At 43.8% G+C, this 27212-nt stretch overlaps 1 protein-coding gene across 7 annotated transcripts in view; it reads right to left on the minus strand.

Annotated features, from left to right (window-relative positions):
* The window catches only part of FRY (FRY microtubule binding protein), a 189903-nt gene that overhangs the window by 122722 nt on the left and 39969 nt on the right, over positions 1-27212 (minus strand). For 2 of the 7 annotated variants that reach the window (XM_081197844.1, XM_081197842.1), the window contains exon 1: positions 23083-23218. The exons of the other annotated variants lie outside the window; for them this stretch is intronic. In XM_081197844.1, coding sequence (XP_081053970.1) covers positions 23083-23152 — 70 coding nt within the window. In that variant the 5' untranslated portion in view covers positions 23153-23218. Of the gene's footprint in view, positions 1-23082; positions 23219-27212 lie in introns of those variants that run through there. 7 annotated transcript variants of the gene reach the window in all.

A 27212-nucleotide genomic window follows, 5' to 3' on the forward strand; every position in this document is an offset into this window, starting at 1 on the left:
CTATAAAATCTGCCTATTTTATTGAGCTGAAGGTGGAAATGGACATTGACTAAAAGAAGCAGCAGATGGTGACTTTCCTCCTATCTTTTTTCTTCTTTGGGCTGTATTTTTAAAGAGCCAGATTGTCGGGCTGCCAGAGAGAGAGACTGTGTCAAACTGCGGAAACAGTTGCAAACTGTGCTAGAAAGTAATTGTTACATTTGAGCAGAAAAGTCTGATTGGGATACTGTTACAAGCACCTTTTGTGGAACTCTGTCGATTTATAAAAGGTGCTTTGGGAGATCTTGAATTTAAATTCCATCAAGCACAATATTCGAAATTGATTAATCAAGAGATTGAGTGGAAAATCAAACAAATGAAGCAGAGATCGTTTGAATCAGCAAATAAATGTGGAAAGTTGCTAGCTTGGCAATTGAAAAAAAGACAAAAGCTAAACACGGTCACAAACTTGGAGATTCAAGGAAAAATAGTTCAGAAACCAGAAGAAATAAGAAAGTGCTTCCACAGATATTTCAAAGAACTATATGCACAGGGGCCTCAGAAAGAATCGGAAATAGACCAATTTTTGAGGACAAATGGACTATCCAAAATAAGTCAAGATAAAAGATCAACTCTCAACAGTAAAATAACTCAACAGGAAATTGAAGGTGCCATACAAAATATGCAACTTGGCAAATCTCCAGGCCCAGATGGTCTCACCTCCAAATATTATAAGACTTTGAAGGATTGTTTGATACAACCGTTGCTGGAGGTTTGCAACCAGATTATGGAGGGGAGAAGGGCACCGGAAACGTGGAAAGAAGCATTCATCACATTGATTCCTAAGTCAGAGAAGGAAAAGACTCAGCTTAAGAACTACCGTCCCATCTCACTCCTGAATGTGGATTACAAAATATTTGCAGACATTTTAGCAAGTAGACTTAAAAACGTTTTAAACGAAGTAATTCACAAGGACCAAGCAGGCTTTCTCCCTGGTAGACACATGTCTGATAACACCAGGAACATCATTGATATATTGGAGTTGTTGAGAATTAGAAACACAAGGGCTGCTTTAATCTTTATTGATGCGGAGAAAGCATTTGACAACATTTCTTGGATGTTTATGAAGAAAAACTTGAAGGGGATGGGAGTGGGACGGGGGTTTGAAAATGGACTAGAAGCAATTTATTCAGAGCAAAAAGCCAAGTTGATAGTGAACAATGTGGTGTCGGATGAACTTCTAATTGAAAAAGGGACACGACAGGGGTGCCCTTTATCCCCTCTGCTATTTATCTCTGTTCTGGAGGTATTGCTGAATATGATTAGGGAGGACCAGTTGGTGCAAGGTATAGAGGTCGGAGCGAAACAATACAAACTGAAAGCCTTTGCAGATGACCTAGTCTTGACAGTACAGGAGCCAGTATCTAGCACAAAAAGAGTTTTGGAACTTATCCTGGAGTTTGGTCGGGTGGCGGGATTCAAGTTAAATAAACAAAAAACTAAGGTTTTGGTCAAAAATTTGACATCTACAGAGATAGAGGGGTATCAGAAAGAGACAGAGCTAAGTGTGGTTAAGAAAGTGAAATACCTGGGGGTATATTTGTCCACCAAAAATTTAAATCTTTTTAAAGATAACTATGAAAAATGTTGGTTGGAAATTAAAAAGGATCTGGATATTTGGTCAAGATTGAAACTTACCTTGTCTGGCCGAATCGCAGCTATAAAGATGTGTGTTTTGCCAAAAATGCTGTTCTTATTTCAAACCCTTCAGGTCGTGGACAGAATGGAATGTTTTGGAAAATGGCAGAAGGATATTTCTAAGTTTGTCTGGCAGGGCAAAAAGCCCCGAATAAAATTCAAAATACTAACCGACTCAAAAGAAAGAGGGGGGTTTGCCCTGCCAGACCTAAGGTTGTACTATGAAGCTGCAGCCTTCTGCTGGTTGAAGGATTGGTTCCTGTTGGAAAACACCGATGTCCTAGATCTGGAAGGGTTTGACAACGTGTATGGTTGGCATGCATACTTGTGGTATGACAAGGCGAAGGTGCATAAATTGTTCAAAAACCATATTGTCAGAAAATCAATTTTTGCCGTCTGGACGAAGTACAAGGACTTATTAGAAAGCAAGACCCCGAGGTGGCTATCACCTGTGGAAGCCAAGATTTCAAAAAAAAAACCCAATATGGAGGCCTACTGGCCAAAGTATTGGGAACTGATTGAAAGAGTTGGAGATAATTGGAAGCTCCAAAGCCAGGACAAATTAAAAGGTAAGGTGCGAGACTGGCTACATTATGCTCAAATTCAAGAGGTATTCAAAATGGACAGAAAAGTGGGTTTCCAGTTGGAAAAATCGAAACTGGAGACGGAGTTGCTAGAACCAAAGATTAAGGTACTTTCGAGAATGTATGACTTGCTGCTTAAATGGAACACACAGGATGAGACAGTTAAATCTGCTATGATAAAATGGGCACAGGATGTGGGACACAACATTATGTCTGAAGACTGGGAAAGGTTATGGAACACCGGTATGAAATTCACGGCATGTAGTGCCTTGAAAGAGAACATTATGAAAATGGTATACCGGTGGTACATGACCCCAGTCAAGTTGGCTAAAATATATCATCTTTCTGATAATAAGTGTTGGAAATGCAAGGAGGCAGAAGGGACATTCTTTCACCTCTGGTGGACCTGCCCGAAAGTAAAGGCCTTTTGGGAAATGATACATAATGAGCTGAAAAAGGTATTTAAATATACCTTTTCTAAGAAACCAGAGGCCTTTCTCCTGGGCATGGTGGATCGGAAGGTGCCAAAGAAGGACAGAACCTTGTTTATGTATGCAACCACAGCAGCTAGGATTCTCATCGCTAAGTTCTGGAAAACACCAGATTTACCCACACTGGAGGACTGGCAGACGCAGTTGATGGACTACATGGAGTTGGCAGAAATGACTGGCAGAATCCGAGATCTGAGCGAAGAAACAATCGAGGAGGACTGGAAAAAATTTAAGGACTATTTGCAAAAACATTATAAGTTGTTTGAATGTTAAGATAGCGCACGATTAAGAAATACTACGCTTCTGCATTTTATTTTAAGCAAATGATAAAGTAAGCATTGATGGAAAAAACGAGACATATTTGAAACAAAATATTATGTTTATTAAGAGTCTTAAAATTAAATTACAAATTTTTGAAATTGGTAACATAATATATTTAAAGGTACAATAAGATGGGAAACAAGATAACAAATTGCTGAACTGGTTAGAATAATGAACGCAATGCTGAGAGGATGTGAGGAGGTCCAAAAGTGAAATGCTGAAGGATGTTAAGGAAAGTTTCATAACATTTTTTCTTGTTTTTATTCTTTCTTATACATATATACAAAAAATGTTTCTTGTATCTTGCCATGTAAACAATTTTGTAAATCTATGAAAAGAAACGCAATAAAAAATTTTTAAAAAAAAAAAAAAAAAAAATAATTTAGAGGAATATTAACTTTTCGGTAACTACATTGCTTTTGTTCTGCGGAGTGGCAATGTTGTATTCTTGTTATAGCAAACAGTGTTGATAATTCCATACACAACAAGATAAAACAAAGGGATAGGAAGGGTACACCAGGGCAGGTTAACGACCAACAGATACAACTGCCTAGGGCGGGGGTCGGCAACCTGCGGCTCCAGAGCCGCATGCGGCTCTTTAAAGCCTTTGCTGCGGCTCCGGGGCGGTGGCGAGGGGAGGAGGCGAGGGGCGGAGGCGAGGGGCGGAGGTGACCAGCCTGCCGCCCGGCGGGCGGGGCGCCGTAAAGCAGAGCGCCCCCCTCGCCAGGCAGACATCCGCTGCGTGGGGATAGCAGCCTGCCGCCCGGTGGGCGGGGCGCCCTAAATCAGAGCGCCCCCCTCGCCAGGCAGACATCCGCTGCGTGGGGAGCCTTGCCGGAGGTCCCGGCAAGGCTTCCCACGCTGCGGATAGCAGCCTGCTGCCCGGTGGGCGGGGCGCCCTAAATCAGAGCACCCCCCTCGCCAGGCAGACATCCGCAGCGTGGGGAGCCTTGCCGGAGGTCCCGGCAAGGCTTCCCATGCTGCGGATAGCAGCCTGCTGCCCGGCGGGCGGGGCGCCCTAAAGCAGAGCGCCCCCCTTGCCAGGCAGACATCCACAGCGTGGGGAGCCTTGCCGGACTTCCCGGCAAGGCTCCCCACGCTGCGGATAGCAGCCTGCTGCCCGGTGGGCGGGGCGCCCTAAATCAGAGCGCCCCCCTCGCCAGGCAGACATCCGCTGCGTGGGGAGCCTTGCCGGAGGTCCCGGCAAGGCTTCCCACGCTGCGGATAGCAGCCTGCTGCCCGGTGGGCGGGGCGCCCTAAATCAGAGCACCCCCCTCGCCAGGCAGACATCCGCTGCGTGGGGAGCCTTGCCGGAGGTCCCGGCAAGGCTTCCCACGCTGCGGATAGCAGCCTGCTGCCCGGTGGGCGGGGCGCCCTAAATCAGAGCACCCCCCTCACCAGGCAGACATCCGCAGCGTGGGGAGCCTTGCCGGAGGTCCCGGCAAGGCTTCCCACGCTGCGGATAGCAGCCTGCTGCCCGGCGGGCGGGGCGCCATAAAGCAGAGCGCCCCCCTTGCCAGGCAGACATCCACAGCGTGGGGAGCCTTGCCGGACTTCCCGGCAAGGCTCCCCACGCTGCGGATAGCAGCCTGCCGCCCCGCAGGCATCGGCCAGCCCCACAAGCTCGGGGGACAGCAGGGAGGCGCAGCGCCGCCATCCCGCTGTTCCTCGACCTGGTTCGGTTTCCCCGACCTGCTTTTGGGGGGGAAATAAAGGGAAATTTTTTTTCCTTTATTTCCCCCCCAAAAAACTAGGTGCGTCCTATGGGACGGAGCGTCCTATGGGGCGAAAAATACGGTATTTTTATAATGACGAATGCCTCATTATTAATTATTATTTACATCAGGCACTTATTATGATTTATGGTACACTGGGGCCCTGATTAATTTTCTATGGCATTTTGGGGCATTGATTATTGGGCATAGCAAGTCGCGGTCGCGTGGAATTTGTGCTTTGTGACCGTTTGAAGTGGGGTTTTTTTCTTGAGAGGCTGGGCGGCACGAAGAGAGGGATTATTTTTATAATGATGAGGATGACATTGGGCCCTCATTATTAATTATTATTTACATCAGGCACTGATTATGATTTATGGTTCACTGGGGCCCTGGTTAATTTTCTTTGGCATTTTGTGGCATTGATTATGCAGTCGCGGTCGCGTGGAATTCCACGTGGAGTTAGTTGCCTGAAGCCCCTTTTTAGTTGCTTGAAGCCCCTTTTTAAACTTAAGCAGGTGAAAGTTTGGTGAATTGCTGCCAAGGAGTGTGGTGGAGTCTCCTTCTTTGGAGGTCTTTAAGCAGAGGCTTGACAACCATATGTCAGGAGTGCTCGGATGGTGTTTCCTGCTTGGCAGGGGGTTGGACTCGATGGCCCTTGTGGTCTCTTCCACATATGTATGTGAGCAGGTCTTCTCCAACATGAACTATATTAAAAACAAGCACCGATCACGCCTCACAGATGACAGCTTGCAAGCCTGTGTGAAAATGAAGGTGACGTCTTACAGCCCTGATGTGCAGACACTGAGCACTGAGGTTCAGGAGCAAAAGTCCCATTAACCTGGTTACCTGGTTGTAAATTAAATATTTTAATTAGCTATTAATTTGTCCTTTTTTCTTGAGATTGACAGCTGACTGCACGATCCTGTATATATAGCATTAAGGCCAGAAACAATAAATGTAGTGTTATATTTGTTTTAAATGTTGCAATGTTTTTGCGGCTCCCAGTTGTTGTTGTTTTTTCGGAAACGGGTCCAAGTGGCTCTTTTTGTCTTAAAGGTTGCAGACCCCTGGCCTAGGGCATCACCCAGACACTGGCCAGAGCCTGACCAGCTTAGCACCAGCAAAGGTTGCTGCATTATGTACATGGGAAAGGCAATGTCTGATAGTACATAGCTGTGTATTTAGCATAAAGTAAGATTACATATAATTTGATTGATGTCTAAAAATATGTCAGGTTCAAAAATGGTGTACTGCTTCACTCATATGATTGATCTACTTGCAGAGCTGGCATCAGTGCTAAGCATCCCACCTTTTCCCCAGTCTGGGAAAGGAAGACACATGTTGCATAACGCTCAACAATCCCAATTTAAGTGGGACAGACCAGAATTACAGAAACCAATCCCAGTTTCTGATTGGATCCTGAAATGTCCCAGTTTTTGGATCTTACATTCTTGCTAGCATGCACTTAAGTTTTTAAGGTTTAGAAAGTTTAGAATTTGGCAGAAGCTTTAGTATTTTTATTCTGAGAGGCTGAGTGCCGCTAAAAATGTGTAAATAACATCTAACACACAAAATGGGATTTGTATACAGTGGTACCTTGGGTTAAGAACTTAATTCATTCTGGAGGTCCATTCTTAACCTGAAACTGTTCTTAACCTGAGGTACCACTTTAGCTAATGGGGCCTCCCGCTGCTGCCGCACCACCGCCACACGATTTCTGTTCTCATCCTGAAGCAAAGTTCTTAACCTGAGGTACTATTTCTGGGTTAGCGGAGTCTGTAACCTGAAGCGTCTGTAACCCAAGGTACCACTGTAATTTGATTTCCAAAAGTTATCTTGGCCGTAAGTCCCAAAAACCGCTCATAAGTGGATGACCTTTACAGCTCTACTGTACTGTGCCCACATTCAGAAGAAGTACCCCTTGTTTCCCCTTCATCAAATTTTGGAAGCTATGCAAGTATGAAAACACTTCACCATCTAATTGCAATCACACAAAGATTGCCACAGTTCTCCTGTTTTCCTAATCCTATACCTCAAAATCCATCACAGCTACCAACATTTAAAAATTCAACAGAATTTTACCACTGCTTTTCTTTCATGTGGAAAGAGAAACATGCAGGGATTTTAAAGGACTCTACAGTTGAGTAGTATGAGGCCATTCTTCACACAGAGACACTTTCAGATAACTACACTAAAGCAGAGGTCTTAAGCTAGCTAGAAGGAGGAACCCACTCTTTAGTCAGCAATTTATTCAGCCCTGTTGAGGTGGGATTATAGAATACAAGCCTGTTTCACAGATTCATTGCTCTACTGGTGTTAACTAGCAAACCAAGTCTCATCTGCTATTTGTAAAAACATGGTATTTTTAACACTTAAGAGATTATTGGAAAACCTTTTATGAAATAGTAGGTTTATTTTTGCTGTAAAGTTTACATGCTAAATTCTCGCACAAGTACTGCTTTAAGACAGCAGATCCGTCTGCTATTTATAGCTGATTGTAGGAGCTCGTCACATTTAGAGTATGACATCACTATGGGAATATTTCCTTTCACTTATGGAAACGCCCTTATGACGGGAACTAAACATAGGCATTTTCCACTTCTGGTTTTTAAAATAATAAAGTCATGTTTTCGCTTTCAATACTGACTGTTAGTAATGCAATTATTTCTAGCAAATTCTCTCTACCTAGCCAACAACTCCTGAATTGTCTCAAACCGCAAACAAAACGCATCTTATAAAACGCATTAAGATCATATGTAAAAAAATTAACATTTCGTATCAAGAGATGGTAAAATGCCCACTTTTTCTAATTTGAGAAAATCACAACAACATCTTGTACCTGAATAAAGTTTTTTTTATGCCATGTTATACTTAATGTAAGAACTGTCTCACAAGACCTAGTCCATTTTTTTGTTTCCAACTGCTGCCATCCCTGATGGCTCTGAGACATTCACAAGAACACAAAGACAACATGCCTCCATGCCAGAACAAGAAGTCCTTATAGCTCAGTGGGACTTTTACGCCTTTCCTCCCCAAATCTGTTCAGGAGGGTCAGGAGATGAAAGAAAAGATCATTCTGTCTGGCACTGATGAAACCATCTTCTTAGCATGACATTGTATTCCACCCTATATATCTGACCATGTTAATACCTCCCTCCAAAAAGATCCGTGAGAATCTCATGGATGCATGGATGCATGTCCCCCTCCCATTTACAATGAATACTGTACCAGTTCTCTTTAAACCCGTCCACTTTGCCCATGCCACTGATGAATCATGTACCCTGCCAGCATGACCACCTCCTTATAAAGCAACCGAGGTCCATCATACATAGAAAGCAATGGATTTGGGGCTAACATTTGCTGAACAATAGCACATCTAATTTTGAACATCTTCAATTTTGAGTTCTGGTATACTGAGAGAGCAGAGTAAATTTATCTCCCTGCACCATTTCTAATGTTGTAAATCCATTTTATGTCCCCCTTTACCTTTCCCCAAACAAATCTAAAAATCCCCATTGCTTTATCCTTTTCACATATGAAAAATACACCAACCCCTTGACCATTCTAGTTGCTTTTCTCTGGATGTTAGCCTGTTCTAAAACCAGGAAATCCCAAGACACAAAGAGATAATATTTCTAGTTTCCTGGTGATTCAGGGCACTGTTTAAATACTTTTTAAACAGAATACCCAAAACCTCTGACCAAAGCTACCAGAATTATTTATTTATTGAGCAACTGTAATTTTCATAACTTGTACCCATTTGTTCTTGCCTCACTCACCTCTGCCTTTCCATGCTGTTGTTGTTTATTTCATTTCTAGACCACCCATTGGGCCAAGGTCTTCTGGGTGGTTTACAAAACGTAACAAATGCAATGCAGTATTAACTTCATTCCAGCAGCGGGAAGGCGTTCAAAGGCGTGTCACTCAACAATCAGTAATATTACTAAAGAGCCATATATTTTAAATAATGTGTAGCCAAACACGCACATGAAAATAAAATGGGAGAAAACAATGCTAAGCACTGTGTGGGTAAAACAACAAACTGATATAATTCATTAGCAATAAACATCACGTGTCACTTGAGAACACTTGTAGTGGGACAACACTTTCCAGCAGGCACAATGACAAGCTATATTGGCATAATGGATTATTATGCCTGGTGTCATGAGATCAGCTCTATGGCACATCCAAAACATAATAATCAATTCTGCAGATACTTCAGAGTGGGGGAAACCCAAAGAAACAAAACTATGTGAGGCAGGAATGTGAAGTAACTGAATGCTTATTTTTATGTCAAGCATATACTGGCTTTGTATCCCACCCTTCAAGAGGCTCAAAGCAACATACATTGTGCTTTTGGGCGGCTGGTGCAATTTTTGGTCTCTCTCAACCACAGTACTGTAGCTCTTCAAAAATATATTCCAACCCTGTAACCTAACCTAATGGAGGTTGGATCCTCGTAATTCATTTAAAGCACATTTTATGCACATTTAAGGCTTCCGCCAAAGAATCCTCGGAATGGTAGCTAAGGGTGCTGGGAATTTTAACTCTGTGAGGGATAAACTACAGTTCCCATAATTCTTTCTTGGAAGTCAAGTGCTTTAAATGCCTGCCGAACCTGCTTTAAATGTGGTATGGATGCAACAGGAGTCAGTTTGTAAGTCTAGTAGATACATGGCTTTGAAACACCCAACCCTATATTTGGCTTTAGTTCTCTAGCACTAACAGAATGTCCTGTCCATGGATACGCAAATTAAGGCCCAGGGGCCCGTTCCGGCCCAGTCGCCTTCTCAATCAGCGTGTTTTTACATGAGTAGAATGTGTGCTTTTATTTAAAATGCATCTCTGGGTTATTTGTGGGGCATAGGAATTCATCCTCCCCTCCCCTAAAATATAGTCCGCCCCCCCCCACAAGGTCTGAGGGACAGTGGAGCGGCCCCCTGCTGAAAAGGTTTGCTGACCCCTGTGGCCTGTCCTTCGAAAACTTGCTTTCAACCAATCATTTACCTAAGTACTGAAATCCTACACACAATTTCCTTCTGGTAATGATAAATTAAGCAAAAAGTAAATCACCGTTGTTTCCAGGGCCTTCTGAATGAAAGGTAGCAAAAGGGTGCCGTGGGATTATTTGTTCTAACTATATTGTTCAAAGATCATGCGTTACAGTTAAGTAATTTTCTCATCTTCAAAAGGTATTAGTTACAACAGGATTCCTACTTTGTGGAAATTATGATGCTCCGGGGTTCTCGGGGGCGGGGTATGTTATCTGATGCCAGTTAAAAATCTCATTACAAATAATAGCCAGTTGAAGAAAGATTAACCAAGTGTTGGATGGTGACAGTGGGAAAAATAAGTTATTTCTTGAAAGCTGTTTCCTGTGGATGTTCTCTTGAAAGAAAGAAAAAAGACAAAAGAACTGTTATAAGATGGAATTCTACCCAGCAGAAACACTTTTCGCATTGACTCTCGACTTTATTTATTTATCTAATAGAATGCATATACCATTTGATTGTAAAAACAGACAAAACCCTCCCAGTGGTTTCCCAAAATATAAAATAAAACATAAAAATTATCAATAGAAATGTCTCAACATTTTGAATATTCAAAAGTATTGAATATTCAAAAATATTCAAAAGGTGATTAAAATCAAGAATTGTACTAATGAATCAGCACAAAAATGTTATATGTGTTAATGATGGTCACTGAACCATATAATTAAGAGTAACTTACAACTACTGATTCAAATGGCCCTAAATCAGGCTTCCTCAACCTCGGCCCTCCAAATGTTGAGACTACAGTTCCCACCATCCCTGACCACTGGTCCTGCTAGCTAGGGATCATGGGAGTTGTAAACCAAAAACATCTGGAGGGCCAAGGTTGAGGAAGCCTGCCCTAAATGGAATGCCTTGATTGGAAACCACTCAGTGCTACAGACCATGTGTAAATCCAGCAGTGCCAATTGTGATGCAGCAATGCCCTACATAACAACACATACTATCTGTGGGCCATGGATAGCTCAGTCAGTAGAGCAGGAGACTCTTGATCTCAGGGTTGTGAGTTCAAGGCCCATGGTGGGCAAAAGATTCCTCATTGCAGGGGGTTGGACTAAATGACCCTCATGGTCCCTTCCAACTCTACAATTCTAAAGCAAGTGATGAATCTAAAACATACTACCTGGAAACAGAGAGTTGCAAAGTGTAGGTGCTGCCACACTAAAAGTATTTTCTCACAAGGATGGAACTAGTATTAAGTGGCACTTGTGACAGTTCCGCAGATTGAAGTGGTCAAATGGGCATATATGGGGTAAAAAAGGAAACCAGTCCCAAAATTTTAAGGGCTTTATATACTAGTAGTAACACCTTGAACTTGCCCTGGTAGCAAATGGGCAACCAGTTCAGATCTTTAAGTGGAGGTGTTATATGCTGACAGGGAGAGGAGGAAAACAGAGACAATGATAAACAAAGATTTTTATTATTATTACAGGTGCTTAGACTTAGTTTCAACAGAGGAGGAGGGCTTTGTCGACTGTGGCAAAAGTTTCACAGAAAAGGTAGGCATTGAGGCTGGCCTTGGAGGAAAGGAGAGAGCTACGTTCACATAGGGATTCTGCAAGGGTAAATGACAGCAAGAAAGAAAAAGTAGAATCACTTAAGGGGAAAAACCTTCAGAGAGTTGAGGGTGGCAGCCTGGTTTTTAAAATTTATTTTATTCCTACAATTTAACAGGAATTGTACGAAGAAAGAAACTATCCATCTTTTAAGAAAGGCACTATTACATCAAATTCTAAGTCAGGATCTGTAGTCAACTGATCCAGAGAAATCAGTTTTTTTCCCACTCAAAGGAGGGGATACTGCTGCATCAGTCCTGCAACATCAGGTTAAGTATCCCCTAGTCATTGCACGAGAGAGTAAACAAGGAAGTAAAGCAACTGTGGTTCAGTCCTACTCAATGTTTATATATCACTCGACTGTAAAAAAAAGAAGCAAGCAAGCAAGCAAGCAAGCCTTGAAGCAGTTTTATGCAGGTCTAATAATGTTCATGAATAATGTTCATAATAATGTTCTTGAAGCTACCAGCATGAGTTTGACCAAACTGCGGGAGGCAGTGGAAGACAGGAGTGCCTGGTGTGCTCTGATCCACGGGGTCACGAAGAGTCGGACACGACTAAACAACAACACAACTAAACGATTAAACAACAACAATAATGTTCAATGGAACTTAGTCCATTCCAGGTTATGTGTCCATAGAATTGCAGCCCCAGATGTTAATTTTTCAAAGAAAAAACAGCAAACTACAGACCAAACCAGTATGTAGGGAAGCTACCCACAAAACTATGAGCTCCAATGAGAAACTTTCAAACATGGTGTGCAAAGAAAGAGATTTTGTTAAGAAATGTGTTATATCTATCGAGTGGAAGATTTCACAGCTGAAAACGTGTCCAAATACCAACCTGATTCACATTACAGAACAGCAGAGGTAACTTGCATTAACAGCACACTAGATAAATATACCTTTTTTAAAGGCACAGAGGTCTATTTAGAATCATGCAACAGTACTGCCACTTCAGTCAAAGAATTTCTAAACAATCCATTAAAATTATAAACGTAAATCAAGAGCACTTCATTTCATAAAATACACACACCATGAATAAGCTGCATTTGAAGTAGGTTTTTAAAAATAATAATAATAACAATTATAAGTGACACAGATCACTAATCTATGAGCAAGTTAACATAAAAAAGTCCTACTCTCTCAGACCACAGGTTCATCTGGTCCAGCATCTTGTAAGCAGCCCAGAGGCTTCCAGGAAACCCACAAGCAAGGCAAGGAGGCAGCAAATCTCTGTGATATTCAGAGGCATAATGTGACCTCTGAACCTGGTGGTCCCATTTTGCCACCATGGGATAGTCAAGATAGGCTCTCCTGTGCAAGTCCCACCGGGATGACTGGGAGGTGCACAACACCACTTCCCTATAAACTGTGGCCACATCAGCATACATTTACCGTAAATTACAGTGGTGCCTCGCAAGACGAAATTAATTCGTTCCGCAAGTCTCTTCGTCTTGCGGTTTTTTCGTCTTGCGATGCACGGTTTCCCATAGGAATGCATTGAAAATCAATTAATGCGTTCCTAGGGAAACCGCCTTCAGACCAGGTCCGGGGACAGTCTGTCCCCGGACCTCTTCTGAAGGCTGGGGGGGGGGGGACAAGGGCTTTTCTTCCCACCCCCAGCATTTTAAAAAACCCTGGGACAGCGGAGGACTTCTCCGCTGTCCGGGGCGATCTTAAAATGCTGGCGGGCGGCATTTTAAAATCGCCCCGGACAGCGGAGGACTTCTCCGCTGTCCGGGGCGATTTAAAAGCCCCTGGGAAGGCAGGCAGGGGGGACAAAGACTTTCGCCCCCTGCCCGCCTTCAGAAGGTGTTCCCGCCCCCCGCCCCACTTCGGAACAGCTTTCCGAAGTGGGGCGGCTGGGGCAGGTGTCCCCGCCCCCCTCCCCACTTCGGAACAGCTTTCCGAAGTGGGGCGGCTGGGGCAGGTGTCCCCGCCCCCCCTCCCCACTTCGGAACAGCTTTCCGAAGTGGGGCGGCTGGGACAGGTGTCCCCGCCCCCCCTTCGGAACAGCGTTTTAAAATGCTGGGGGTCGGCAGCGCTTCGCTCCCGACCCCCAGCATTTTAAAACCTTCCCGGGACACGGGGAGATTTTAAAATGCTGGGGGTCGGCAGCGCTTCGCTCCCGACCCCCAGCATTTTAAAACCTCCCCGGGACACGGGGAGATTTTAAAATGCTGGGGGTCGGCAGCGCTTCGCTCCCGACCCCTAGCATTTTAAAACCTTCCCGGGACAGGGGGAGATTTTAAAATGCTGGGGGTCGGCAGCTAACGCTTCGCTCCCGACCCCCAGCATTTTAAAATCTCCCCGGAACAGAGACTTCTCTGCTGTCCCTTGGAGATTTTAAAATGCTGGGGGTCGGCAGCGAACGCTTCGCTCCCGCCCGCCAGCATTTTAAGATCGCCCGGGGCAGGTGGGGGGGAAGGCAGGCGGGGGGAGCAAAGACTTTTGCCCCCCGCCGGCCTTCAGAAGAGGTCCTCTTCTGAAGGCCGGCTGTGGGCGAAAGTCTTTGCTCCCAACCGCCAGCATTTCCCTATGGGCTTTCGTCTTGCGATGCAAGCCCATAGGGAAATTCGTCTTGCGAAGCGCCTCCAAAACAGAAAACCCTTTCGTCTTGCGGGTTTTCCATCTTGCGAGGCATTCGTCTTGCGGGGTACCACTGTACCTTTAAACTAAGTATACAACTTCCACCTCAAAGAATCCTGAAAATGGTTGTTTACCCCTCACAGAGCTACAATTCCTAGCACCCTTAGCAAACTGCAGCTCCCCAAATCCTTTTGGGAAAGCCCACATCCTTTAAATGTGCTTTAAGTATACGTGACCTGTGACCCTGTGTTTAAAGAGCAGCACTTACAATCCATTCAAATCCATCAAGGCTTTCAAAGTATTTATAGCCTTGTATCATCTTTGGGAATATTTTTACTCTAGCACCAGCACCAGCACAACTTCTTAACATCCCCCCCTCCCCCTCTTTCACCTTGTGATATGCTTTGCTGGACTGAAATCCAACAGCGCAGCCCTTAGCAAGTTGAATCTGAAGTAATCCCAAGGTGTCCCAACGGAGCCTGCTCACAAGGAAGTGTGCCTCGCTAGGATTGTAGCCTGTATAAAAACACACTTCTGCTAGCATCTGTTGAACAGTCTTGCATTGAGTCTGAGTGTGTTTGGAAGTTCCAAATGGGCACACAAAATGCTATGCACTCATATCGTAAAAAAAGAGAGAGGATATTCCTGTGGTGTTGCAAAATAGATAGGGAACAGTTCTGCTTAAGTGTTGTGCACGGTTGGTTAAAAAAGCAGCACAAACCAGTGGGTGTGAGAATGTGGGCATCCACTTAATCTGTGTTTATAAACGTGAAGGGGGAAACAGACAGAAGTAGAGGAGCAGAGGAAAAATGATGGACCGGTACCTGTGAGGGAAGCATTGGTCCACATGATCGTTCATAGGGATATGGAACATAATGGGAAAGCCAACATCTGCTTCACAAGGTCCTATTTACAGAGTGAAATATACTGGAAATATTACACTAAACATATAGAGGGTATGGTCACATAGGGGTTTAGGATTTAATGCAGACTTGTGGCGTTTACAGATCATCATCATCAACAACAACAAAAAGTTAGTGAGAACATGATACAGTGGTACCTCGGGTTAAGTACTTAATTTGTTCCGGAGGTCCGTTCTTAACCTGAAACTGTTCTTAACCTGAGGTACCACTTTAGCTTATGGGCCTCCCGCTGCCGCCGCGCCGCTGGAGCACGATTTCTGTTCTCATCCTGAAGCAAAGTTCTTAACCCGAGGTAATGTTTCTGGGTTAGTGGAGTCTGTAACCTGAAATGTATGTAACCTGAAGTGTAGGTAACCCAAGGTACCACAGTACAAGCACTTAAAATGCTGAGTAAAGTTTAAAGGCAATACCACTTGTCTTTCCTCAAAATAACTCTAACAAGTTCTCCTCAGTCCACGTTGTACTTTGCATCCTGCCTATCATAAACTCTTATGTTCAACAAGCATATTACCTCATGAAGGTGAAATGTCAAAAGAAAGGAAGAATCGGCATTACCCAGCAGGACCAATGGCTGCGACTCTGTATAAGGCAGCTTCTCATATTCCTATTAGCCCCTTGGGGGCTAATGCAAATAACAAGTCTGCTGTGAAAGGACTCTCTTCACAGACACCTAGAAAAGCCAGGTCCCTGGGACCAGCATTCCCATCCCAGTACGGCAGCATTGCACTGCTTCCAGTAGCTAAGTTAGTGACAAGAGGATCTGGATAGCCATTTTGGCATATGAAACGTTAATAAGGCGTGCCTGTGATTTTCAATGCCATTATTCATTTACAGGGCTGAGAGCAGCAACTGTGAAAGGCATCAGGGAAGTCAGGGAGGTGCCGCCAAAATTACCCACCTGGCTCTTATGCCAACCAATGAACAGTCGTTGTGCAATGTTTACTTCAGAACTGATGAGTAAGATATATGCAGATGTACAAAAGGTGTGGCAGTAAGAGCTGTAGAGAAACATGAATTGCCACTTGCATATGCTGCAGTTTTTGAATTCTGGAAATGTTTGGAGCAAAAGGCTTTTGGGGGAACAACCCATCTTAAAGCAGGGTGGGCCCAAAGCTCTTTCTTCGTTGGTGCCAAGATGGTGGAACACCCTGCCCATTCCTGTTGGTCTTCTGAAAGACAGCCAAGGCCTACTTTTTTCCCCAGCAAGCAATTTTTTGGCACTGCTATTAAAAATGGCCAGAGCCTGATGCTTTTATACTAAATCTGTTTTTTTAAAAAAACAACCCTGAAATGTTAGTTTACTTTTTCGAATCAATACATTTTATGTATTTTAATATATGCACTTGTTTGCAGCCTTAAAAATTCATTTAAAAAGATGGGATAGAACTCCCAATATGAAAGAAAATAAAGTCACCATGGGTCTTTTGTAATAATAATAATAATAATAATTTATTATTTATACCCCGCCCATCTGGCTGGGCCTCCCCAGCCACTCTGGGCGGCTTCCATCAAAACCAAAAATACAATAAAATATCACACGTTAAAAACTTCCCTGAACAGGGCTGCCTTAAGATGTCTCCTGAATGTCAGGTAGTTGTTTATCGCTTTGACATCTGCTGGAAGGGCGTTCCACAGGGCGGGCGCCACTACCGAGAAGGCCCTCTGCCTGGTTCCCTGTAGCTTTGCTTCTCGCAATGAGGGAACCGCCAGAAGGCCCTCGGCACTGGACCTCAGCGTCCGGGCAGGATGGGGGTGGAGACGCTCCTTCAGGTATACTGGACCGAGGCCGTACACATGTATAATTTGTTTGATTTGCTGCTTCCAAACCATGTTCTGGATTCTAATATGGAATGGCTGCCCCCCTCCCCCCACTCACCCAATATGGTCCTCTGTTTGGGTCCATGATGCTATTATGAGAATGTTTCTCATTTCTAATGATTAATGTGCCAACAATCACTTATCAGTGAATCCTGCAAGCTCTGTGCCTTCCTCAATGTCCCTCAGATCTCATATAAATATATGTATATAAGAATACTTACGTTCATTGATTTCAGTAGTCTACTCTGAGTATGACTAATGCCTGAAATTGCCCCATAATAATAAAAGTATAATTTAAAATCAAAGCACTCAATGCACCCAGCAAGGTGGTCTTGGGCAGTATCCAATGAACACATTCTATTAGCACAACAATTTCCATCTGTGCACCCCCCCCCCACCCAAATAACAGATTTTGGGGGCTGCAGTGGAAGGAGAGAAGGGAGTGCCACTGTTCAAGAAAGGAACCTTGCACTGACAGGAGGCTTACTTACTACATTAGATGCTCCCAGGTAAATGCATATGACTCAAGACTCAGAATGCAATCCTAAACAAATTCATTACTGAGTAAGCCCCACTGAATTCATTGAGGACAACTTCTGAGTAAACCTGCACAGGTGTGTGCTGTTACATCATTTTAAAAAGTCGCCATGTTGTCTTTGTCTACATTTTAAAGTAGTGAATTGAATTTTTATGGATGGATGTATTTATATTCTTCTTTTCAAGGCCCACATCTTCACTTGAGGACTCACATGACAAAACAAACAAATTCAAATACTAAACAAGCACACACAGTATGAATGGATGCCGTTGTGACTGAACAGATGGGGGGTTGGTGCATGAAGATTTCCTTTGGGTTCAAGGCTTCAGGTATGCATGAGTAGGTTAAGTGAAGAGAAGGCTGATATCCTGGTAAAGTATTGATATAAATTAAATAGAAATTGTAATGTTTATATTAAGCATGGATTTATCGGATTCTTTTTGAATTACTGCATTGGTATTGACCCGTGTTTATTGCTTACTAATTTATTATTACTAATTTGGAAAATGTTCACCCACCTTTCCTCCAAAGACCTCAGGGCAGGTTACAACAATAAAATGTACACAAAAGCAAGTTACAGTATTGTTTTTACTTTCATTTAACTGATGAGTTATTGTGTTTTATTATTATGCTGATGTAGATATAGCAAATTGACTGAAATGTTATGGATATGTTTTGGTTCTTTTTGAAGGTTTGTTATTCTCATGACTCACTTTGAGCTAAATTTTGTTCCCTTTAAAACAAGGCAGTGGTTCTAAAACATGTGGCTGCTATAAAATAGGGTTGTCATATTTCAAACAGTCAAAATCCGGAAATTGAGCTTTTTGGGGGCAAAGTCAATGAAAATTGAAGTTTTTGAGCTATTTTTAAGGAAATTCACAAAAATCTACATTTGCCATACATCCAGATGGCAACCCTACTATGAAAACAAACTAAAAATGTAAGAAGAGTATTATAAACCATAAAACTGGTTATAAAGCCATGTTTTAGAAATGGAAGTCAACACAAACTGAATGTTGAGAGTACATGTTGGATATATATTAGGGGTGCACATCAGGTTTGCCTGTGGACTGAATACCAACATGAATTAACAAAATTTGTGGTTCCTGAAAAGGGCCCTGAAAAGGGGCCATCTTGCACCACATTTTGGCTGCAAAACATTCAACACTCGACTCAGTTGGTCTGTCCTATCCACATAATTTCAGAGTGGTTTTTTTGTTGTTGTTGTTTTTTAAAGGTAATTCAGAATGCCATGAATGTGATTTCCTGTAACCAGTCCCCAACCCGCCCAAGTCCTCTACAGGCTTCTCCCGTCCCTCCAAAAGGGACCAGTTGTTTGTCTTCACAAAACATCTGGTCCAACCTGTGTGCATTAGGCTAAATTAGTTGCCACGTGTATATTATTAGCTGAAGCCAAAATGGACTCTTGCTTTGAGGAGTGATTCCTTTACATGATTATGAGTCTGAAATACTTTTCCATTTCACAGTGGTGCTTTGAAGTTTCTACTGCAATTATTTGTATGTTTTAATAGATTTAATATAGATAAAAAGTTTACATTCTATTACTGTTTATTTTTTTAACCACCCCCTTATGCTTTTAGCTCTTTCTGTTCAACAACAACAGCAACAACGCAAATAATAATTTTATTATTTATACCCCACCCATCTGGCTGGGTTTCCCTAGCCATTCTGGGCGGCTTACAGTACATATAAAACATATTAAAACATCAAACGTTAAAACCTGCCTTGAGTCCCTGCTGTCAGGGGAAAAGATGGGATATAAAAAATACAATAATAATCATACTGGGATGGAGAGCCTGTAGCCCTGTGGCTATATTGTTGTACAGTGGTACCTCGCAAGACGAAAGAGTTTTCCGTTTTTTGAGTCATTCCGCAAGACAAATTTCCCTATGGGCTTGCTTCGCAAGACAAAATGTCTTGCGAGTTCTTGCGAGTTTGTTTCCTTTTTCTTAAAGCCGCTAAGCCGTTAATAGCCGCTAAGCCGCTAATAGCCGCTAAGCTGCTAATAGCCGTGCTTCGCAAGACGAAAAAACCGCAAGACGAAGAGACTCGCGGAATGGATTAATTTCGTCTTGCGAGGCACCACTGTACTACAACTCCCATTGTTCCTGAGCACTGGCCATGATGGGAGTTGGGAGTCCAATAGCACCTGCATGGCTGCAGGCTTCACATTCTGAGAACAGGCAGAGTACAGTGGTACTTTGGGTTAAGAACTTACTTCATTCTGGAGGTCCGTTCTTAACCTGAAACTGTTCTTAACCTGAAGCCCCACTTTAGCTAATGGGGCCTCCTGCTGCCGCACAATTTCTGTTCTCATCCTGAAGCAAAGTTCTTAACCCGGGGTACTACTGTATTTCTGGGTTAGCGGAGTCTGTAACCTGAAGCGTCTGTAACCCGAGGTACCACTGTATGTTGAAAGTTAATTCACGTAGACTGCAATCATATAAGCACACTTACTGACTTCAGTGGGGCTTACTCACTAGTAAGACTTGCTTCTGAGTAAACCTGCTTAGGCATGTCCTCCCAGTCACTTAGAAACGCTGTGTGCTTTGAAATATTTAAGCAATGGTTTCAAAAAGCTAACTATTTTAAAATGTTGTTAAAATCTTATAATTGTTACTTACTGTAAATAATTAATTACCGATACAGTACTAGAATGATTTTTGTTTATTAATATTACATTATATTATATTACATCAGGAATCCATTTGGGATGGATGAATGTATGCTTTGATGCTGATACGTACCAATGCGTCAGCACAAAAATGTTGTACTTGTTAATAAGGGCACTGAACCATATTATTAAGAGAAACGTACGACTACTGATTCAATGGTATGCCTTGACTGATGCTACAGACCGTGTTTAAATCCAGCAATGCCAATTCTTATGCAGCAATGACCTGCATAACAACACTTACCTACTCATTCAGTACAGCTGTACTGAGTTCAGTTTCACATTGTTTTGTCCGTATTCTTCCTGCAGAAGACCTTCAGGGTTTTCCATAATCTCCCCCATGGTCTCTTAGATCTCTTAGATCATCATATGCAAATATAACAGAATGGGCTAGTTCAGACAATGGTGACCACAGGGCAAAACTGGAAACTTCCACTTCAGTTTTTGTTTAGCTGCAGCTTGCCGTTTCATAGAAACCCAACCAACTTATTAATCTTAACTATTGTTTGATTGAACCAAGCCAATTTCAAAATATGGTTTGTTTCAGACCTTAGTTAAGATGGCCCACAGTGTAGGCTGAGATGCAACACTAAACCACAGTTAATCCAAAATGGACATGAAAGCTTCTAACCTCCTCCTTGCAGCCATGCTGGAGGTGAGGGGAGAGTTTACTGTGATGTCTGAACAGGCCCACTGTGTCTCAGGTGAGTGATCAGTTGGCTCCTAGCCATGCTGAGACACTGAGAATGACAGCCGAGTAGCAGTATCACATTTTGAGAGGCTCTTGGGTCACAACTTGGAAACCAAAGTTTCCTTTACACCTTTTTCCAAGAACCTATGCTATGACTGCAGCTGTGGAGGCCACAGACCAAGCATACAGAGCCACTGTTCTTCTGTACTCTGCCCTTCCCATGCCCTTGAGTCTCTACAGTATTTAATGGAGAGCACTTTGTAGCAGGACAGAAACAAGAAAACACAGCAAGCATGTAAAGGAAGTGCAAGGAAGGTGAAAAGAAAGCAAGAAACCTGCTCCAAGTCAGAGTTTCAACTTCCCACCTTGACCTGGTTCCTCTCACCTTGCAATCAACATAATAATGGCTGTTCTCCAAACTCAGGTAGACGTTACTTTAAAAACAGGCTGCTGCTCAAGCATGAGCAAGCTCACTTGCAATTTCAAACAAGTGGCATTTAAGCCTCACCCCAACAGTCACCACAGGAAACCCTTAAACAAATGTATGGCCCTATCTATGCAAATATGCAGCAACTTCTTATCCATTTCTTTTTTAAAACTACTTGATAGATTGGCGTTTTTTTGCCTTTTAGACTTATGACAAAACAAGCTTAAATAAATAAAACAGACTGTATTGTCTATTTCTGATAAGCCTAAATGCACCGAAGAAATTTTTGTCTTGAGAGAATGGCAAAAAAAGACAGGCAGACCATGAATCAATTTCATCGTTATAGAAAAGAATTATGTTGAGAAATAAGTGTTCCTGATAATCTCACCTTGTGACATTTGTGTACAGTATAGAGAAGCTGTTCAACTTCTAAGCATCTTTCCAATGAAAGGCTACAGAACTTGATGAAGTGAATGCTGATACATGGCAATAAAATATTCAGCTAATTTTCATTAAGCCTATACCACTTACAGTACAAGTTGAAGAACTGCATTGACTTCACATTACGTGTTTTTCAAAGGAACACGATGTTCCATGACAAAATCCTACCACATTTTATTTTCCCTCTTCTGTAATTCTGGATCTAATATCCATTTAAAATCAGTTAATGGTAGCTGAAAAACCCAAAGTGCATTAATGCTGTAATATATTCTAGAAGTATGGAACATGAGAATGATTTTGGAACAGGGCAATTTTTAAAAATGTTGTTGAGGTAACAATATTATCCATGGTGATTTCACAGTTCTCTTATGAAGAAAATTAAGACTAATCTTATAGACTATACTGAGCTATAAAATAGTGCTTATAGGTATCATTCACAGATGGTGCCCTTGATATATCAATTACAAACTGTAATATCCTGATGTATCTAAATTAGGTTTTTTAGACTTATAATCAGGTACTGTAATTAGTACCACACTAAAAGTACAAATCTTAAATCCATCGTATGTCAGAGTTGCTTAATAGCAAATATAGCCTAGCTGTATTTTTCTAGAGAGAATGTGCATTTCTGAAGTCGGTGGAATCTGATGCTGTTCGTGTTTGCTGACGTAACAGAGGCATGAGCTGGACACATTTTTAAAATGAAATTTCACAGTACTTAAAATCATGAGTTGACAGCCTAGAGGCCTGATTGACTTTGCACTTTTTGTGAGCATTCTTGACATTTGCTGATCTTTATTATGTAACATTCCCACCATATCAAAAACTAGAATAAGATGCCATAGAGGACAATGGTGCGTCAGCAATACCAAGCCCTGCAATAGTGGATAGCTCCAAACTCATTTGTTTACATTCTGCAGCTCTCTCATTTGGTTCAAGAAGAAAAGCAGGCTCCTTCAATGCAAATATAAAACAAACAATAAAACCACAAAAAAGGGAACTGACAATCTTTTACTGCCTGGATTTATTAAAGAAAACACTCGTAAGAAAACCTGGAACATTATTTGTCCTATTTTTCCTACATATGCAGCACCGGATCAGACAAACACAAAACATGCCAATCCGCATCTAGGAAAACAGTCCTCAGCAAACATTATAAATGAAGTGAGGCTGAACAAAACAAGTCAAAAGCATTTAAGGAGGAGAGGCGGGAATTACCCTGCCCTGTCCTCATCCAGACAGAGAGAGGCAGATCCAGGAAGGAGCCTAATTTGAGAATTAAATCAAGTAAAATCAAGCATAATCCCATTACCCTCCTTCCACTTAAAGGAAGGCTATTTAACCCTCTTGATACGTCCATGGACTGAAACAGCAGTGCTTCCCCCTCACACAAACGCCCCTGAAAAGAGTGTTGTTGGGGTGGGGGAGCGCCTTGGTTCAAACTGACCCTCACAAAGCTGCCAGCATTTGCTCTTCTTCCCTTGCCCACAATATTGCCTTGGAGACAAGATACTGGGAAGAGGAAGGGAGCTCGGGGTGGAGGCAAAAGCTAGCTGTACTCACTATTGCTCCAGGATTTCAGCAGATATTTGATGCTGATTTCAAAGAAGCCGGAATCCTGCTGGCTGGCCATGTCTGCGGCATACAAAGAGCCTCCCCTCCCGGAGCAGCTCGAGTGGCAGGTACTTTTTGCCGGCGAGATGGGACTGTCACCAGCTAGTGATGTAAACGGAGGGGGTCAGGGGAGGAAATGAAGTCTCTGCAGAGCCTCTCTCCTTCCGCTCCTGAGAGCTGCTGCTGCTGGTGCTGGTGGTAGCTGCTTGCTGCTGTTGCTGCTGCCTCTGCTCTCCCAATCGGCGCCAGCAAGCGACACCCCCCCCCGCGCCCCGGAGGAGATGCCTGCCCCCCTGGTCATCCTTTAGGGGGGGTTGCTTCTGCCCGTCGCCATCGCGCCCTGCTCGCGCGCCCAGGCTCTCCTCTCCCCTCGGAGCTGCGGCAGAAGCGCAGGGTGTCGCGGGGAGGGAGAGAAACGCACGCAGACGCAGCACCCGAGCAGCGATCGGAAGGAAAAACACCTCTTCCTGCCAAACGCCCAGCGAGCAGATCCGCCACTGCGGGCAGGTTCGCGCTCCTGCTGCGCACAGCCTCGCTCTCTCCTCCGATCCCAGCCTTGGTGAGCCGGGGTGGCGCGCTTTTGCTTTCTCTCCTCGCCGGCTGGTCAGCTGCTTCCCTCTCGCCAAGAGCGGCGGCGGCGGCGGCGGCGGCGACAACAACAACAACGCCTTCCTCGGTCCAACTGCATCACGCTGCGGTAAAGGCAACGCTGCACCCATCCGCTGGATGTGCAGCGGAGGAACCTCTCCCTCTCTCTCTCCCCACCCCTCCCTCCACTTTTATTATTATTTTTCCCCCTGCTAGGGTCGCAGCTGTCTCACTTGTTTGGGTGCCTCTCTCCCCGCGCCAGACAAGACGCGGCGGAGGTTGTTGTTACCATTTTGTCTCGAATCGAGGTTTTAAAGAGACAGCAGCCAGGCAGGAGGAAGAGGAGGCAGTTTCTGCTAAAAGCAGCTTCCTCGCGCGTTGCCCGCTAAGCCGGAACATCCCGGGTCGAAACCTGATCCCTGATTCAGCCCCAAATGACTCGCAGCCCTGCTGGGGACCAAAGCCCCCCTGGACCCTGCCTTTGGACAAAGTAATCATTTGTTGACACAAGGCTCTGAGCATGGAAGGGGCGAAGGGAAAGGCTTGCTTGGGTCCTTCATTGCTCCTGCAAGTCATCCTGGGCACCATGTACAGGCAGTGTACGTTTTTGGCACGCTGCTGCTAAGCAATTTTTTTATTTTTATTTTTAGGTAGGTCGCAGTGGTGTGCAAAAATGGCTGGTATTGCACAGGCAGGCCTGCATGCAACCGGCTCACTACACAGAGAGGGAAGAAATCCTACAGTATGTTTCCACAGTTTCTGAAAGGTTTCCAGCTGCCCCTGCAAGCTTGTCAGCTACGCGCTAAGGACATCACGTCTGATTTCAACAGAGCATCCATCCCAGGGCCCAGGATTAGGATATAGCACCGTCAACATATGTGGTGCTTTGCAGGAGTAAGCAAATAAAATCAGGCCTCTAGGCTGTCATTCAGCACAGTGAGACTTACATAAAAATGGCCCTAGTCTCAAAAAGATTACAACCTGCATTACAGCAGTAAGCAGACATCAGAGGGAGAGAAGGGGGAAAACCAGGGGAGGGATAGGAGAGGACAACTTTTTTGCCAGAATAATTCACCCCTCTCTTAACTCATAGTCTCTAGATGTTGCTGGCCTGCAACCCCCGTCATCTCCAGCCAGCACAGCCAGTAGGAGTTGTAGAATAACAGAAACTAGAGAAACTAATAAGAGTTGTAGAGTCTCAGAATTACTGTATAGAGTTGGAAGGAACCACAAGGGTCTAGTCCAACGCCCTGCAGTGCATGAGCCTTTTGCCCAACATGGGGCTCAAACACATGACCCCAAGATTAAGAGCCTCATGTTCTGCTATCTTTGTACAATAGGCTCATTTCTACACACGTTCATACACGCCTTTCTATCCACCACTCAGGCAAATAATCATCATCAGAGCTCGAGGACAAATTCCAGCCAGGCAAAAACACCCAAACCAGGCCAAGTGAAAGGTCTGACTGGGGAGGGAGTGTAGCCTGGGGAAAGTCCCGAGGGCCAGATAGAGAGGCCTTAATATTAAAATGATAACACCCTGCTTTGGATAGGACTCACCTCTCTCTCATACACACACCCTAATTTTAAGCATACTTGTTGTTCTTGTTGTTTAGTTGTTTAGTCGTGTCCGACTCTTCGTGACCCTATGGACCAGAGCACGCCAGGCACTCCTGTCTTCCACTGCCTCCCGCAGTTTGGTCAAAAGCATACTTACTTGGAAGTAAATCCCATTTACTTCAATGCAATTTAAAGTGCAATCCTGCCGTAACATTGGCTGTCCCATTATTGTAAATGGGTTTATCATTGTGGTTTAATAAAAGGGATGTTGGATAAGGTTCAAGAACTTGGCAACGCAACCTTATTTCCCTAAATGCTGGAGTGGATGCTTCTAATTAGCCAATTCACCTGCGTGGGTGGAGACTCGGACCAATGCTTTGGAAGAAGTTGTGTACCAGTGGAAGAAAAATGTGATTTGCTGTTAGAAGTTGCCGAGAGTTTGTAGCTTGTAGGTGAAACGGTAAATGCAGCCTTCCCAGGCAGGGGGAGGAATGGGCTACACAAGGTGCTCTCTGTGGATTTGTTGCTTGCCTGTATATCATAAATAAAACAAAATACTACCAAGAGACTGCACAGTTCCAGTGTTCTCTCAGTCGAAGGAAACTAAACCTGCTGTCTCACTCCTTGAAGAAAGGGATTAACAAGTAACACTGTTCTCAGCATGAGAGGGTCAGGGTGCAGAGGACCCCATTATGTTGTGCCTACAGCAACCCACTAGGCCACATGACGCATGCTACAGCTGCCAGGAGTTGGCACCACTTGGTGGAGCTGCCCTGCTTGCTGCCCAAGAGGAAATGCAGGGGCTGGGAATCTGATGAGCTGGATGGAGGAGAGGAAATGGGAGTATGATGGCCTGGCCTAACTCCACCCTCTCCAAGTCGCAGGCAAGCAGAGGAGAGAATTCACTCACACATATTTGGACACTTCAATTTAGGGGTAATAGTGGTCCTCCCAATTTTTGCTGAGCTCCATCTCCCATGAGCTCCAGCCAGCATGGTTAATGGTCAAAAATAAGGAGAAGGGTAGTCCAACATGTTCTGGAGGACCACAGATTAGTCCCCAAGCAGGACTGCACTCTCAGGCAAATGTACTTAGGAAGAGAGCCTTCATGTCATAGTAAGTCCCTTCAAACCAGTTGTTAACACCAGAACCACTGATCATTTATAAAATAGCCCCAAAGTATACCAAACACTTAAAATATGGTCTGTAAACATAATGCCATGTAGTGTGCAAGTGCTATGAAACCAGGAAGACAGAGAGCCAAACTGCGTATCACATGAAAATACATGTGCACAAACCCCAGCTGCTGCTTCTACACCAAAGCATCCCTGGAAGAAATGGAGAATGGTCCACTAGGGTAAGTGGGGCACTGCACCATCAGCCTGTCTGTCCTCATCTGGCCACACCAGCCTGCCTACTTACAGCTGATCAGGGAGTGCCCCTACATTTCACTCGCTCAGGCTCCACCCACTGCTGGTCTCCCCTGCCTTATGGGGTACCAGCAGCCCCCACTGCTTGGGAGGGAGCAAAACTCAGAAGTCAATCAGCAGGACATATGCTTAACCCTTTTCTCTTCCAGCTGTATTTCCCCCCTGGAGGAGGAGGAGTTGAAGCAGTCCTAGGGCTTTCATTTCCCTGGTTCCATCCAGGCCTCAGCACTGAATATTAAAAGCAGAGACATTTCCAGTTTTAGGCTAGTCAAGAGTCAGGGTTTACAGCAGCAATTCTAGTAGGGATCTTTATGCACAGAGGGGTTGATAGTTAACGAAAAGCAGCTGTTAATTGCGACAAAACTTACAGACTTCTAAAGCATTTTATCATGCTTCATAGAGGAACGATAGCGATCAACAATGCAAACTATGTTTACATGTTTAATAATTACAATATTTATTATGCCGTTCTCATACCTCAAGGAATTGTTTCAGGGAAAT

The sequence above is a fragment of the Podarcis bocagei genome, assembly GCF_964188305.1.
Source record: "Podarcis bocagei genome assembly, chromosome: 6".
Classification (NCBI taxonomy): Eukaryota; Metazoa; Chordata; class Lepidosauria; order Squamata; family Lacertidae; genus Podarcis; species Podarcis bocagei.